Consider the following 14,211-nt stretch of genomic DNA (forward strand, 5'->3'; position numbering starts at 1 on the left):
AAGGGAGGTACATGTACAAGAAAGGAGTCAAACAAGAAAAGCTTTTCAAAGACAAAAGATTGGTGCACGCAGATAAGCTGTCTTTGTTTGGTAAAGTCACCACTGACTAAGCTGCCCAAGGCAGGGGCTCACATCCATGAAAGGTGGCATAGGACAAATGTCCTGGACAATGCAAAAGTGATAGGACATTTGTCCAGAACAAAAATAAATCAATAGGACATTTTTTTAACGTAAATTTAATCAAACTTGACTAGTTTCTTGTCACAAAGGTAACAGAACAAATAAAAGAATTTTCTTGAGCGACGCTTTCATCTGGCTCTGGCTGCTCAGAGGCCGGAGGGAGCTCAGTTTCAGTGGCACTAGCCGCTGATGAGGGCAGAGATTTAAGTACAAACGCTTCTGGCCTTTTTCTGGCACCAATTTTTGTTTCGGCGGCATGTTGCTTTTTCGGAGAAAGAAAACCGCCAAGGGAGGCAAACTGTCAACCGGCTTGGAGCATTCAGAGTTGCGACCCTTGGAAGCTCTTCTCTATACAAAGCACTTAAAGTGTCCCCAAGCTTCGTCTGCTTGGAGAGACACATCGCTTCGCAAAACATCGATAAAATAGCAAATCAAACTGCTGTAAATTGGAAAGTACTGACTATGTCCAGATCAAACGAAAGCAGAATCGGACAATGACCACTTTGTGACAAAAACAATAGGACATATGTCCTCTTGCATGAAAAATGTATAGGACATTTGGAAAAAATATCCGTGTATGTCCGATGTCTGACGTGGATGTGAGCCTGCCAAGGTGCTGACTGAAGATGCGTGTGTGGAGAAAGGTTGAAGACTTACCATCCTGCAGTACAAAGCGGACACCAGCCACCTTGTGTCCTGACAGCAGACCTTTTTCACAGGCCTTGCGAAAACCCTGCACAAAGTAACAGTCATATTTACACATATATACACAGTTGTTTTAGTTGCATTAATACGGTTACATCACACGTATGTCCCCCCCCCCCCCCCAAAAAAAAACCTTTTGAATTTCATAAAACTGTACACACATTCATAAGATGCTATGCACATTAATGTTCATTGATATAAAATCTCATCTCAATCAAGGTGACTATAACCTCACTTAAAATCACAGACCATTCCATCCAGACAACAATACAATACACATGCACACACACACACACACACACAGCAAGCACAGACATACAGTGGAGTCCAGCTATAACGAACCTGGGTATAACGAAATCCCGCTTTTAACGAACTGCCATTGATTTCCCGGCAGACAGCCTTCTATTTCTTACTTGTTACTTTCCGGCAACAACGAACCTTTTGAACTCATTTGCATAACGAACCCCTCTTATAACAAACACGCTTTCATCGCCCCAGAGCCGTTTTGTCTCTAAAAGTCACAAGGCTACAACGAACTGATGTCAATAATTGTCTCCAAAGACAAAAATACACAAACACAAGTGCACATCGCGTGATGAGCGAACTCTGAACAAACAGCGGGAGGTGCACGGAACAGCCACCGCCGCTGTGTTTTCACTATTCCAATCAGCTGCTAAGCTATGACCTGCTCTAAAAAGTCACAAGGCTAGCTGGGTGGCCTTATTTATAGACACTGACCTTCTTCCCAGGGGTCATTGACCCAGTTTTAGCTATGAGAGGTGGTTCCCCTTTCATATGAGAGAGGAAACACTTCCTGCACCCGGGTCAGTGACCGAGTTTAACCTATGGGGAGTTTAACCTATGGGGCGGTCTCTTTGATGTCTTGAGAGGAAACTTGGCCAGGGTAGTACATGCACCAGAACTGGTGGACACCATGAAATCGGAGATTGATCAGAATGTACATGTACATGTTTTTACACGACTTTTTAAATTTTACTTCTAAAATTGGGACAGTAAAGTGAACATTTGAACTATGCCTCTATGGATTATATTATGAAGCTGTTGAAAACATGCAGAGATTGTACTCTCCAAGGAAAGATCGATGGGACGATCATTTGAAGGTGAGTGGGAAAACTTGTCTTAAGGCCATTTAGGGTTGAAAACTCTGCAGCGAATTACTGATATAACGAACTAAAATGTATCTCCCTTGAGATTCGTTGTACCCGGACTCCACTGTACATACCTTCTCAATTGCAGGTATGAAGTTCTTGGGGATGTTTGTTCCCGTGGTTTCATCGCTGAAGATCAACTGGGTGTTCTCTTCTGGGGCTAGAGGCTAGCAATGCACAATAAAAACCAGTTACATCACATCACGCCTCATTTATTGATGAAATACAGCTGGGTAAAGACCATTTGAGGTACCTTGGTACTTGTTTTTGTGTGTCTCTTTTCCAACACTTATGTTCAGAAGCTTGTCATTCAAAAACAATCACTTTTACATTAAACGACCATTACCATTTTTCAAAAGAAGTAATTTTTTGTGAAGGCCTATTAATTAGGTAGTCATAAAGACTACTAAGTTTCACAACAAACCCGTCCCTCTGAAGCCTCACGCACTACAGGGTCAGCAGGTAACTACGTGAAATCCAGGGGACACCTGTCTTTTGCATGTGTCAAATATGCGCTGGAAAGGAATTTACTGTTTTAAAAAAGTGATATAGATGATTGTGAGGCTCTGCCGAGGAGTGTGACTCTGCTGAGCGAAAGTATTCATTATGAAGAAATGATTAGCATCCATGCCACAAACATTATTTCACTCGTAAAATCATAGTGGTCTGAATGTCTTGAATCGATTCTAAGAGGAATAGAGAGCAATAAATGCACAGTTTTTGAAATAAAGGGGAACATTCAAGTACCAGAGGATCTCAAGTGAGCTATACATTACATGCAGACAGCTCTCAAATCTGTCAGTTCAAAATAGGAGTCCTGTGATTCGAAACTTACATTATTATTCTTCAGCCTGTTAACAAGCAAAGCAGAAAAAGAAATCAAATGCTTTTTGTTGAGCCAGACCGAAATTCTACTGCGATCTGAACAAAATGATCTGTTATTGCTGCTTCAAGGTATTTATACCAGTCTGATGCTAAGTTACACATCGTAAATAACACTTCATACAAACAAACAAACAAACAAACAAACACACAAAGAATCAAACAGCTGAGTTCCATTCAGTGCAAGAACCAAAACTGAACTCAACTTGAGAGAAAGGCAGTAACGTGACTCACCTCCATGTAACCTGTGACACGTCCAAACTGGCCCTGACCTCCTGTCTGTTTCTTGTGCAAGTAGTCAAACCTGCAAACAGGCAAACAACAGTGCATGCAGCACACAACTATACCATGCCTTACAAACAGGCTCTTTCACCCTTTGTCACGACAAAGTATAGTCTTGATCCCAGAATCAATTGGCAGACTAATCTTGGCTAAATCAGGCTAATCCAGCCAATCAAACAAATGCACTAAACTCAGCAGAAAGTAGACTTAGCTTTATCTTAGCAAGGGTATGAACTGAACTGCCTTACAGCTCTTCTCAATTGTAATGCTTTTTACACACAGTATTTCATACCATGCCATAATTGTCAACATTTGGTAAGAAAAACAAAACATTCAAAATGTGTTACAACATATCTTTGTGCACAATAATGAAAGCTAGAAAGACAGATTACTTACTCACACCGCTGCATCAAACAATCTCTGAAAGCAACTTTGGGTTTGCCCAGTTCGCACTTTGCATTGTACTCCCGCTCCAACCTCTGGGAAAAGCACAAATCAACACTCATCAGCTCAATTCAAGTACATCCTACAAATAACAAACAACTTTATACGTGGCATATCTGACACACTACTTTAAACGTTATTGAAATAATTAGGAGAATGCCTCATATATTAGTGGCTTCTTCTTCTTCTTCTTCTGCGTTCGTGGGCTGAAACTCCCACGAAGCACGAGTGGAATTTTACGTGTATGACCGTTTTTACCCTGCCATTAAGGCAGCCATACGCCGCTTTCGGAGGAAGCATGCTGGGTATTTTCGTGTTTCTATAACCCACCGAACTCTGACATGGATTACAGGATCTTTTCCGTGCGCACTTGGTCTTGTGCTTGCGTGTACACACGAAGGGGGATAAGCCACTAGCAGGTCTGCACATAAGTTGACCTGGGAGATCGGAAAAATCTCCACACTTAACCCACCAGGCGGCTGTGGCCGGGATTCGAACCCTCGACCTTCCGATTAAGAGGCCGACGTCTTACCACCCCGCCCGTCCATATATATTAGTGGCAACATAAAATCTTTTCACACATTTCCTTTTATATTGCCTTTGTTACGTTTATCATTTAATAAGAAAGTAAGCCAACAAACGCTTGTCTGTCACCTTCACAGAGACTCCACTGTGTGACCATGGATACACATGAGTGCTGACCTTTCACCCCCCTACAGATAATAGCCCAAAGTTGCACCTGAGCATAGATGTCGAGGTGCAGCTCCCCCATGCCCGAGGCAATGGTCTGCTTGGAGTCGTTGTCCCAGTGCACCCGGAACGTGGGGTCCTCCTTTGTGAATCGCTGAATGCCCTTGGAGAAGTTGTCAAGGTCCCCATTCTTCACAGGCTTGATCGACATGGAGATGACTGGCTCTGCTACAAACATCGACTCCTGGAAAAACCACAAAGCCAACAATTAAAGTAAAACATGAAACAAGTCGCGTGAAGCGATACCAAAACATTTAGTCAATCTGTCAGCCTAAAACTAAAACATCAACACTGACAACCAGTCATCACCAAGATTACATGTAGTAAGGCTTAGCTAGCCCAAACCCGAAGACCGAGATGGGTTGCGCTCGTCTCGGTGAAGCATGCAAACATAGTGCCTAACTTACATACACCAATTTTTTTTTTTTTTCTGAGCAAATTTTCAGAGTAAACATGACATATCTACATATTTTTGGATTTGGGAAAACATAAGGAAACAATGCAATCCTTTTTGAATCTGTTTAGTGAAAATTTTATTTTAATGACAACTTTAATGAGCAAACTAACTCATTAATTTTTAAGCTACCAAATGGAAACTAACTTCTGCAAGCAGACATATTTCTGATAGTTGAATGCACAACATTATGAAACAAATAATTGTTAATTCTCTAATGAATAACCTGACATCTTAGTCTAGCCACTTACCATGGAGAGATGCATGTTGCCCTTGGTAACAAAGGTGTCCCCACTGGCACAGTCGATACCAAACAGGGCACAGATGTCTCCAGCCATCACCTCATTCACATCCTGCACACTCAGCAATCACCATGAAAAACACGCTGCAATAATATGATGAGGCAAAAGTTTAACACAGTGGTGATAGTGTCTGTTAAAGCAAAAATGAGATTTTAACGTCCTGAAAGTGTGTTTCCGCCTTAACTTCAAAGAAAAAATAACAACCAACCCCTTCCTTTTAAAAACAGCTTTGATTTACTTTGCCACCTACACTTCTCTCTCAGATTATTATTTAGAATCCAGGCTCCTGGCGATATGGCGATAAATATAAAATTTCAAAAGTAAATTTTCATTTAATTAATATACTTACCAACTCACATAGATAGCAATAACTTCGTTTGGTTGCTAAGACATTGAAGCACTCTTACATGGTAACATGGGGAGATAACTCTAAAATAAAAACCACCTGCCATATAAGGCATGATCCGTGGTAGTTATCTCCCCTACCGGTGCCCGCGCATGCGCAGGCCGTATACCGGTAATACTCATTCCGTTCTGAAACCCATATCCCTTTATACAAATTGCGGGGATGGCTGGGAGGGAATTCGATATGTGAGTTGGTAAGTATATTAATTAAATGAAAATTTACTTTTGAAATTTTATATTAAATTACATATTCTTACGCAACTCACATAGATAGCAGATTGCTAATCTAGGTGGTGGGTAAATTTACTCACAATTAACATCTTGCCAGTATCTGGTCTGCCGCTAAAATAGCTAGCAGACCGAAAGTTCTGTACTTCCAGGAACCAGAAACGTCCCGTAGGAAAACATAAACAAAGGCATCTTCTGATGTCTAGTAGATGTGTACTAAAATAGCGGGTACTTAAAATATCCCGCAGATAGAAACTCATGACTACGTTCTTGCACGTTCAATGAGCTGCATTCAAGACTTATGTAAGTCTCTAAGCCTTGAGAACAGGTAAAGAAGAGGCTCACACTCTGACTTCTAGAGTCCGAGCTGCCTGAAGAGGGAGGACTGACTGCCCCCCCCCCCTTTTCTTGCCACCACTGTAGGCATGCCTAATCAATGTGGCAGACCATCTAGCTAAGGTTGACTTCACTAAGTCATTGCCTCTACAAGAGTTGATGGAAATAAACAAAAGCCTTTGTTCTGATGAACTAAACCGATCAGTGCGAGTTAGAAATATATTTAAAACTCGAAATGTTCAATAGGCTAATATGGCTCTAACAGAGCCAAACTATTGCACGTGGATTGAATTGTATTATCAGAGCTGGTTCCTCAGGTTTCTGATTATTTGCCAGAAAATTGAATCAAACCTAAGCGCTATAGATCAGTCTTTCTCCAAAGAGATGACTATAGCAAAACCAGATAGAAAATGCACCTATACTCCCGCTTCTCTCAGAAGCTACTAGAGTAAGAATGACCGCTTCTCGTGTTTAGATTAATAAGGCTAATTTTGTCAAGGATTAAACAATCCGATCTCAAAAGCTCAAAAACTAGGAGCAAATCCCAAGTCGGGACTGGAGATTTGTTTTCAGCCAACCAAAGGGAGGCTCCTTTAGTCACGATGGCTATAACGAGCCCAAGTGAAAAACTTTTTGCGACCTAGCTGTTTCAGTGCAACTGATATCGCGTAACGTCTTAAAACAGAGACGTGGGGAAAATTCAGAAAGCCAGAATAAGTGGTTCGCCACCTGCAATGAACGGAGAGAAATGGAGTTCTTTCCGTTAACAATACGCCATTTGTTCCAAGCCAGTCAATGTGACATGGAAACTAAGCCGCTGAACCCTAATGGGATCTCTAGACCAAATCCAGAGTTGAGGCAGAAGCCCCTGAGCGTCTCAATGATTCCCGTACGGTAGACACCCGTGTGGATCGAGTGTAAAAAACAGCGCCCTCTTGCCAGCTTTAAGGGCCTTAAGGGCTGGCAACCAATGAAAAATGGGCCCATAATGTGCGACCGACGGGCCGCTCCGAGTAAAATCTAGAGTATATCCGGGAACGGTGAGACGAACATTTAGCAGAAGGAGATAGTACCGAGAGGCAAAAAACTTCTATCAGCGGCTTCTACAAATTCACCAGAAGGAGTAGAAGCGCGTAAAGAGATAGAGCCCAGTCCGTGTGGACATACTTGTTCGACTGACTTTGAGAGTCTGCCAAGACAAAAACCTCTCAGAAAGGTACTTCGCTGCTAAAAAGATCTCGTGGTGGTAACACCACATCAAAATCTCGCATGCTCGATGTGGCAGCGATGGGAAGCGAGATGCCCCTACCCCCTTTTGCTTATTAAGATAAAAAGGCCACTGAGGTGTTGCCTGATTGAATTAACGCATGTTCTCCCCTGACAAGGGGAAACAAATCCACAAGAAACAGAAGAACTGCTTCGCTGATGGAGAGAGAATCAATGGAAAAGCCTTGCATGAGCAATGGTGTGAGAATCCAATGATTGGTTGTGTCTGAGAACCAGTCGAGAAAAGACACTAACATGATCCAGCTCTTTGTTTGATTGCTTAAAATCAACATAAAAAGTAGCCACTTACGATCTATTTTGTGTACCAAAGGAGGGAGTAAACATCGGCACGATCTTTGCAAGTGACCCAAGAAAGGACCTAATCCCCCTCCAGCCGCTGTGGTAGAACACAAAGGCTGAAAGCAGAGTGATGACAAGCACTAAGACTCCAGTTGACAGAACTGTCAATAGTAAGAATAACAACATGCTATTGTTTGCCCACTGAACCCGACGCTAAATTGCGGTGGGTATTTGGCAAAGCGCCATGCCGGGAAGAAGATAAACAAACCCGACCTCTGAATCGCCCCGAGGGGATAAAGTGATGGGTATTTGGCAAAACGCCATGCTGAGAAGGTAAAGGGCAAAGCTGAGAACAGCCAGATTAGTGCTCTTATAGATAAGAAAAGCCAGGCCTGCCGTGGGCTTTTATTTTGCTGTGAGTTCTCTTTGTTAGAGAAGAGTCTGCGTGCACAGAAGAGGATTCGAAGAGAACCCTCAAGCAAGGAAGAGAAAAACGTCTCACCGACAGAACAATACTGTCGGCCGAGGACCTCTTTCCGGTAAACAGCAAAGTTAAATCCTTTGTAAATGTGTCCCAACAGACACAAAGGCATCCCGTGAGTACGTAACCGCACAAGGGAAAGAACAAATCAAAGACTTGTTCAAAGACGATAATAGAAAGAAGTGCGGCCACAATCTTTCACAGCCAGGAGATCATGATCTTGAAAAAAGACAGTTTCTCCTTGCTATGAACATAAAGATGAATGATCGTCAAGCCCGGTGTCGCCGGGAGCGGTTCCGTATTAAGAAGAAAAGAATACGCTAAGTTCTTAGGCTTGGTGTAACCGAGGCCTACAGATAGCGCTCAGCGAGTGATGCGTTACTTGCGCGGGTGACGCAAGCGAAAACAACGCCGCCTCGCTGCCCACAAGGAAGTGGAGGCAAAGGAGAATCATTTGAAAAAACTTCCACAAGTTCAAATGCCCCCGAGGGAGGATCTAAGAACTTAAAGTTCGAAAATTTCCTGAAATAAGGCTCAAATCAGCTGAATGTGACGCAAGCCACAGCAAACCTGAAGCAGGAGCCTTCCCCATATGATGCCGTAAAAGGCAGAAGTGGGGCAAAACATCGTGTGAGAAAACTTTTATAAGTTGAAAAAGCCACGAAAGACTCTAAAACTTAAAGTTCGCAGATTGTTCCTGAGAAGGAGCAAAATCAGCTAAAGCTGATGGTGAAGTAACGCAGATGACTATGCTACTGCTAACCCCTCAGGGAAACAGTGCATATTAACCTCTGCTGCTAGTGCCAAAACAATGGCAGCTTCCTGTTCAGTAATATCCCAACGATCGTTGAAAAGATGAGAACCGAAAACCAATCCCGACAAGGCAACATATGCCGAAACCGGAAAGGTTGGGGAAAACAAATTTCCGGAAGCCAGAACTCCGCGAACGGATGGACCATCCACCTGCCTTGTGCCAGCCACAAAGCTGGGAGAGGAAGCGGATGCAGCCCGTGGAAAGGCAGAGGAAGCCGCAAAAGCGGAACCGGAAGCCAAAGACTGATGATTGGCGACTGCCAACACCAAAGTGTTAACGGCGGAAGGCAAAACCATCCTGCTACCGGAAGCGATAGCCGCCGAAGCCATCTTGGCTAATGGCATGGCAAAGGAAGACAACAAAGATCTGCCAGTGCTAGCTAGACGAAGCTTCCGGTTGGTGGTCACCTTCTTCCTCCATATCCTGTTCATCCCCAACAGAAGCATAATAACGATCATCTGAGGGATGTCCAGCGGAACCGGCATCCGGTAAGGCAACTTGCGCCGAAACCGGAAACGGTTGTGGAAAAAATTTCCGGAAACCGGAAATCCGTGGATGTGACCACCATCCGCTGCCCAATGCCAGCTGAAAGGCCGGGAAAGGAAGCGGATGTAGCCTGAGAAAGGCTAGCGGAAGCCGCAACAGCGGAACCAGAAGCCACAGGCTGATGAATGACTTCCGCCAACAGCGAAGCTGCTAACAGCGGAAGTCAAACCTCTCCTGCCACCGGAAGCCGCCCCGACCTTAACGGAGTTGGCGGAACCAGCAGAGGACTGAATGACTTCCGCCAACAGCGAAGCTGCTAACAGCGGAAGTCAAACCTCTCCTGCCACCGGAAGCCGCCCCGACCTTAACGGAGTTGGCGGAACCAGCAGAGGACTGTATAGCATGAGCATCGACCAGCCCCAATAAATTGGAACCGGAAGATCCTGTAAACCTGTCTACCAGCAGCCGCCCCGACCTTAACGGAGTTGACGGAGCCAGCAGACACATGCCCTTCACATCCCATGCCCAGGACCGTGAAAACGGAGCCAGGTTGGTCTGTGGAAACACCCTTTCGGTCAGTGTGCAATTCCGCCGAAACGGAAACTGACGTCAAAGGTTTGCGTACTTCGCCAAGAACACCCGGAGGTGCTGATGTCCCAGACTCAGACAAAAACTTGTCAAAAAAACGAGTCCGACATATCCAACACTGTCGTTGGATCTGCGACCACGCCAGCGGACGTGACCGTCGCAGTCGGTTCAGAGCGAACCCGCGCAAGCGAGGAAACATTAGCAACACCCGAGGGAAGAGACAGAGCAGCATGTTAGGCTATTTGTCTTTCCGACGAGATCAATTCATGCACTTCTGTTATGAAAGACGATAAAAACGCTAGCAAATCAGCTTTAGACAAAGATGAATCTGCGCTAGACGCTTGCACTTTAGTTGAAGGGGCCGAAACAGACGCGGCTGGTTTGTCAATCGAAACTGAAAACGATTCATCGTTCGCCGGATTGAAAACAGAGAGAGAAACGTTATCGGTAGGAGAAATTTTCTGAGTCCGAGACGGGGTGGTTGTAGCCACCTTAGCTTTGGATTGAGTTGCTTTGCCTGATTGAGAGCTAGGAGAGCACGCCTGTCTGGTTGAACTCCGAGTTCTCTCTCTCTCTTTCTCTTTCGGTTTGTCCGCCATATTGGATGACAACACGAACCAAAACATGAGATGCAAAACGTTCCAAACGGTTAAGAAAACGCGTCTCGGTAATAAAAATAAAAGGTCTCACCCAATGCTTGGAGAAACGAAGAGACAATAAAAGTGTTACCAAGGTCCGATGGTCTACCACTGCCGTGAAGACCAACAGATAGAAAATGAAGCCAGAGCGCAACAACACGTCCTGCTCCGCGTGTTGAAGAAAAAGGAATGAGTATTACCGGTATACGGCCTGCACATGCGCGGGCACCGGTAGGGGAGATAACTACCACGGATCATGCCTTATATGGCAGGTGGTTTTTATTTTAGAGTTATCTCCCCATGTTACCATGTAAGAGTGCTTCAATGTCTTAGCAACCAAACGAAGTTATTGCTATCTATGTGAGTTGCGTAAGAATATGTAATTTAAGTTCAGTCTGTTATCTTAATTCAAGAAACAGCCGTGGAAACATGGTTTAAGAGCCCTTAAGACTCTGTCCGAGCCTTGACGGGGGCCCGATGTTACGGGATCACCAGAGGATCACCAGAGGACGGCCAGTTGGGTGTCAGTTGGATTGCTGGTATGTGTTTCCGTTTCTAAGATTCTAAATATTTATGGAACACCCACGTATCTCCTTACTCTCTGAACAGCAGAAAGAGGAGCAGCAAAGACATACCTCCATCTCATCAGCATTCATGCGCACAAGCCGTGAAACTTTTGTCTTTTTCTGCGTGCGAGTGTTGATGATGGTGTCCCCTTTCTTGACGCCTCCCTGGTACACACGCACGTAGGTCAGCTGCCCGAAGCGCCCCGCCTGCAACAGCCACAGCCATGTAAACCCACAGGTCACTGCAGTTACATACACTGAGTCACCCATTCAAACGACTTGTGTATGTGGTACAACACAACAATGCATAAAGGGGTTGGCAATGTTTGCTCCGTGCAGCAAAGTGGCACTGGTTTGGTCTAACTCCACCACGTGTGGCTGTGTCATCAACGGGGTCACTCCTGTTGCAACATTCAGTGCATGAGTGTTGCTCTTGTCTGCGACCATGTGACAGTGTTTCACCATATCTACTTTAACAGCTGTTATTGTATGGACCTTATATCAATTTCCTGCAACATCTTTAATCCTCATCTTGTGTTTTGCGCAACAGAAAAAGTCACTATCCTCGACCAGTTGAAACTACCACCTATGGTCATTTGTTCAGCAGTGCCAATAATGTATATATGCCATGATAATCCATACACACCGTCAGAGCACCCACTTCCAGTAGAAGTGGTCACATTCAACCCCATCAGCCAAAGTGTCTGCTCATCTGTTTCATTGTTGTCTCACCGCACCACTAGTTACATTACCACCAATCAGCAATGCCAAGCTTACCAGCTTCTCCATGCACAATGTGGTATTTCCAACAAACATATGTTGTCATTTGAGTTTTGAATTTATATGGCAAAGTTAAGTCTTTATTTTTGATGGTATGTACCTGTATTAAAAGTATGCACCACTCTTCAAATAAAACAAGCAAACAAACCTCCAGTTTAAAAGCAAGTCCCACGAAAGGGTTGTCATGGTTTCTGGCGCCATCCAAAAAGAATTTCTCTCCTTCCTCTTCTCTGGAACAACAAGGTAATCATAATAAATAAATTTCAAAAACAAATTACAATAATTATTTTCAATAATAGAAAGTTCAATTCGCATCAACATAGTGCAATTTTGCCTTAGCAAGAAAGGTGTAGCCGCTAAAACTAAAATGCAAGATTGTATATTTGACACTGCTATGTTTTGCTACTGACCTGTCATCGTGTGCCTGTACAATTTTTTCCATCTATCAAAACTGTTTAACGTTGCTGAACATGTTAAACAATAATACCATTGATTACACAAGAAAGGCAAACACCTGACAGACTCACTCGCCTTTCTAATACATGTACTAATATACAGCATTCAACCATTTTGGCCTCAGTTTCGTGGCTTTTTTTCAAGGTCATAAACAAAGGGATTCTATTGTTGCAGTGAAAGTCAAATTAATCCAATCACTGATGACTCAAAAATTGTAATCCCACTCAATTGTGTTGTTGTTGCCTTTGGTATATATTTTACATTTACATTTAGTTTCAACTGTATGTGTTTTTTGTTTGTAATAGGGTAATTCTCAGATTACTGTCATTGCAAATTTGTTTGACATTTTAGTTTGCTAAAAATCGGCTGATTGAAAGCCGCCATTTTGTGACATTCCTCTCTTGACGAAAAACAGACTTTTATCTCCAGTAAACTAAGAGTGAAGAGTGCAAACAAAGTGTACAGGTGCAAAGAGATTACGTGCATGTTTATGACCACAATATCCGTGGTTTTTTAAAATCGTTGTTTACGCAGTAATTTGACCGGGCCCAAAATGCTGTTCGATCGAGGCATCATGTCACGAATTATCCGGCACAGATAACCATTCATGGGCACACGATAACAATGTGTTGGATCTACCTTGCAGGGACACTTTATTTGTACACATTACTGCTACACAAACACAGCTTTTGTTACTAAATATATAGTTTTGTTTGCCGGTAATTGCAACATGAATCTCAGAAGAGGTCTTGGTGTCACACATTTTGGCCGCGACCGAACAAGACGTTTTTGCATTTAATTAAATAATGAACAATATTTTAAAAAAACTACTTGAACACAATTTCATCCTGTCATGAGCCTGGAACAAGAAATGCTCACAACAATAGAAATGGTTGGTTATTGAACGCGAGACTTGCAGTTTAACTTCCGTGTCTGTCAAATTGTCAATGCCTTGACCGAACATGGTTTTGGACGGTTACTTTTATCACACCCTATTATATTGCACATGAAGTTTTCAATGATTTTCTTTGAACTTTATTTTTCAATGACTGTGAGAATGTCACGATTTTGGACCGTGACTCTGAGAATGACCCAATAACAGATTCTTCATTTACAATACCATTGAAATCGATTATTTTTGGATTTCTTCTGGTTTCAAATTAATTAAAACAAGTACTTGAAACAGTGAGTATCAGCTTCAAAGCTACTTCAATGTTTCTGTTTGCAGTCAACTGCTATAGACTATAATTATTACATTTCAACTACACAACAAAAACCACTCATTTGTGCTAAATGCTTCACAATTCATTTAATATTCACTCAAGTGATAGCGCACACACACACTCTCTCCTATAAATAGAAAGAGATAGAGATAGAAACACACACACACACACTAAATGTACACACACACATTCTGAGAGAGGAAGCTAGATGACCCACCCTTTGCTGTTATCCAAGCAAACGTTTTTCACTTCACAAGGACTGGGAAGATAATCTAAGACAGCATCGAGGAGTGGTTGCACCCCTTTGTTCTTCAACGCAGTTCCTACCAGCACTGGTGTAAATGAACGATTCATACATGTACGTCGCACAGCTGCCTGCAAATGATAAAACAAAAAAGAACAGCATCAGTCACAATTGACTAGAAAAATTCATGTACCGAGCAGAAAAAACACATCCTCACATGTCTGGTAAAAGG

General features: G+C 43.1%; 1 protein-coding gene across 1 annotated transcript in view; it reads right to left on the reverse strand.

The window, feature by feature from the left end:
* LOC138983681 (elongation factor G, mitochondrial-like) overlaps positions 1-14,211 on the reverse strand; it is a 78,964-nt gene that overhangs the window by 6,121 nt on the left and 58,632 nt on the right. Inside the window, exons 9-17 of the mRNA XM_070356957.1 lie at positions 13,953-14,110; positions 12,205-12,286; positions 11,346-11,483; positions 5,118-5,219; positions 4,402-4,596; positions 3,615-3,697; positions 3,171-3,240; positions 2,129-2,221; positions 838-913 (exon numbers count right to left, since the gene is read on the reverse strand). Of these exons, the coding sequence (XP_070213058.1) occupies positions 838-913; positions 2,129-2,221; positions 3,171-3,240; positions 3,615-3,697; positions 4,402-4,596; positions 5,118-5,219; positions 11,346-11,483; positions 12,205-12,286; positions 13,953-14,110 (997 nt within the window). The remainder of the gene's footprint in view (positions 1-837; positions 914-2,128; positions 2,222-3,170; positions 3,241-3,614; positions 3,698-4,401; positions 4,597-5,117; positions 5,220-11,345; positions 11,484-12,204; positions 12,287-13,952; positions 14,111-14,211) is intronic.

Source organism: Littorina saxatilis, linkage group LG13 (assembly GCF_037325665.1).
Source record: "Littorina saxatilis isolate snail1 linkage group LG13, US_GU_Lsax_2.0, whole genome shotgun sequence".
NCBI lineage: Eukaryota > Metazoa > Mollusca > Gastropoda > Littorinimorpha > Littorinidae > Littorina > Littorina saxatilis.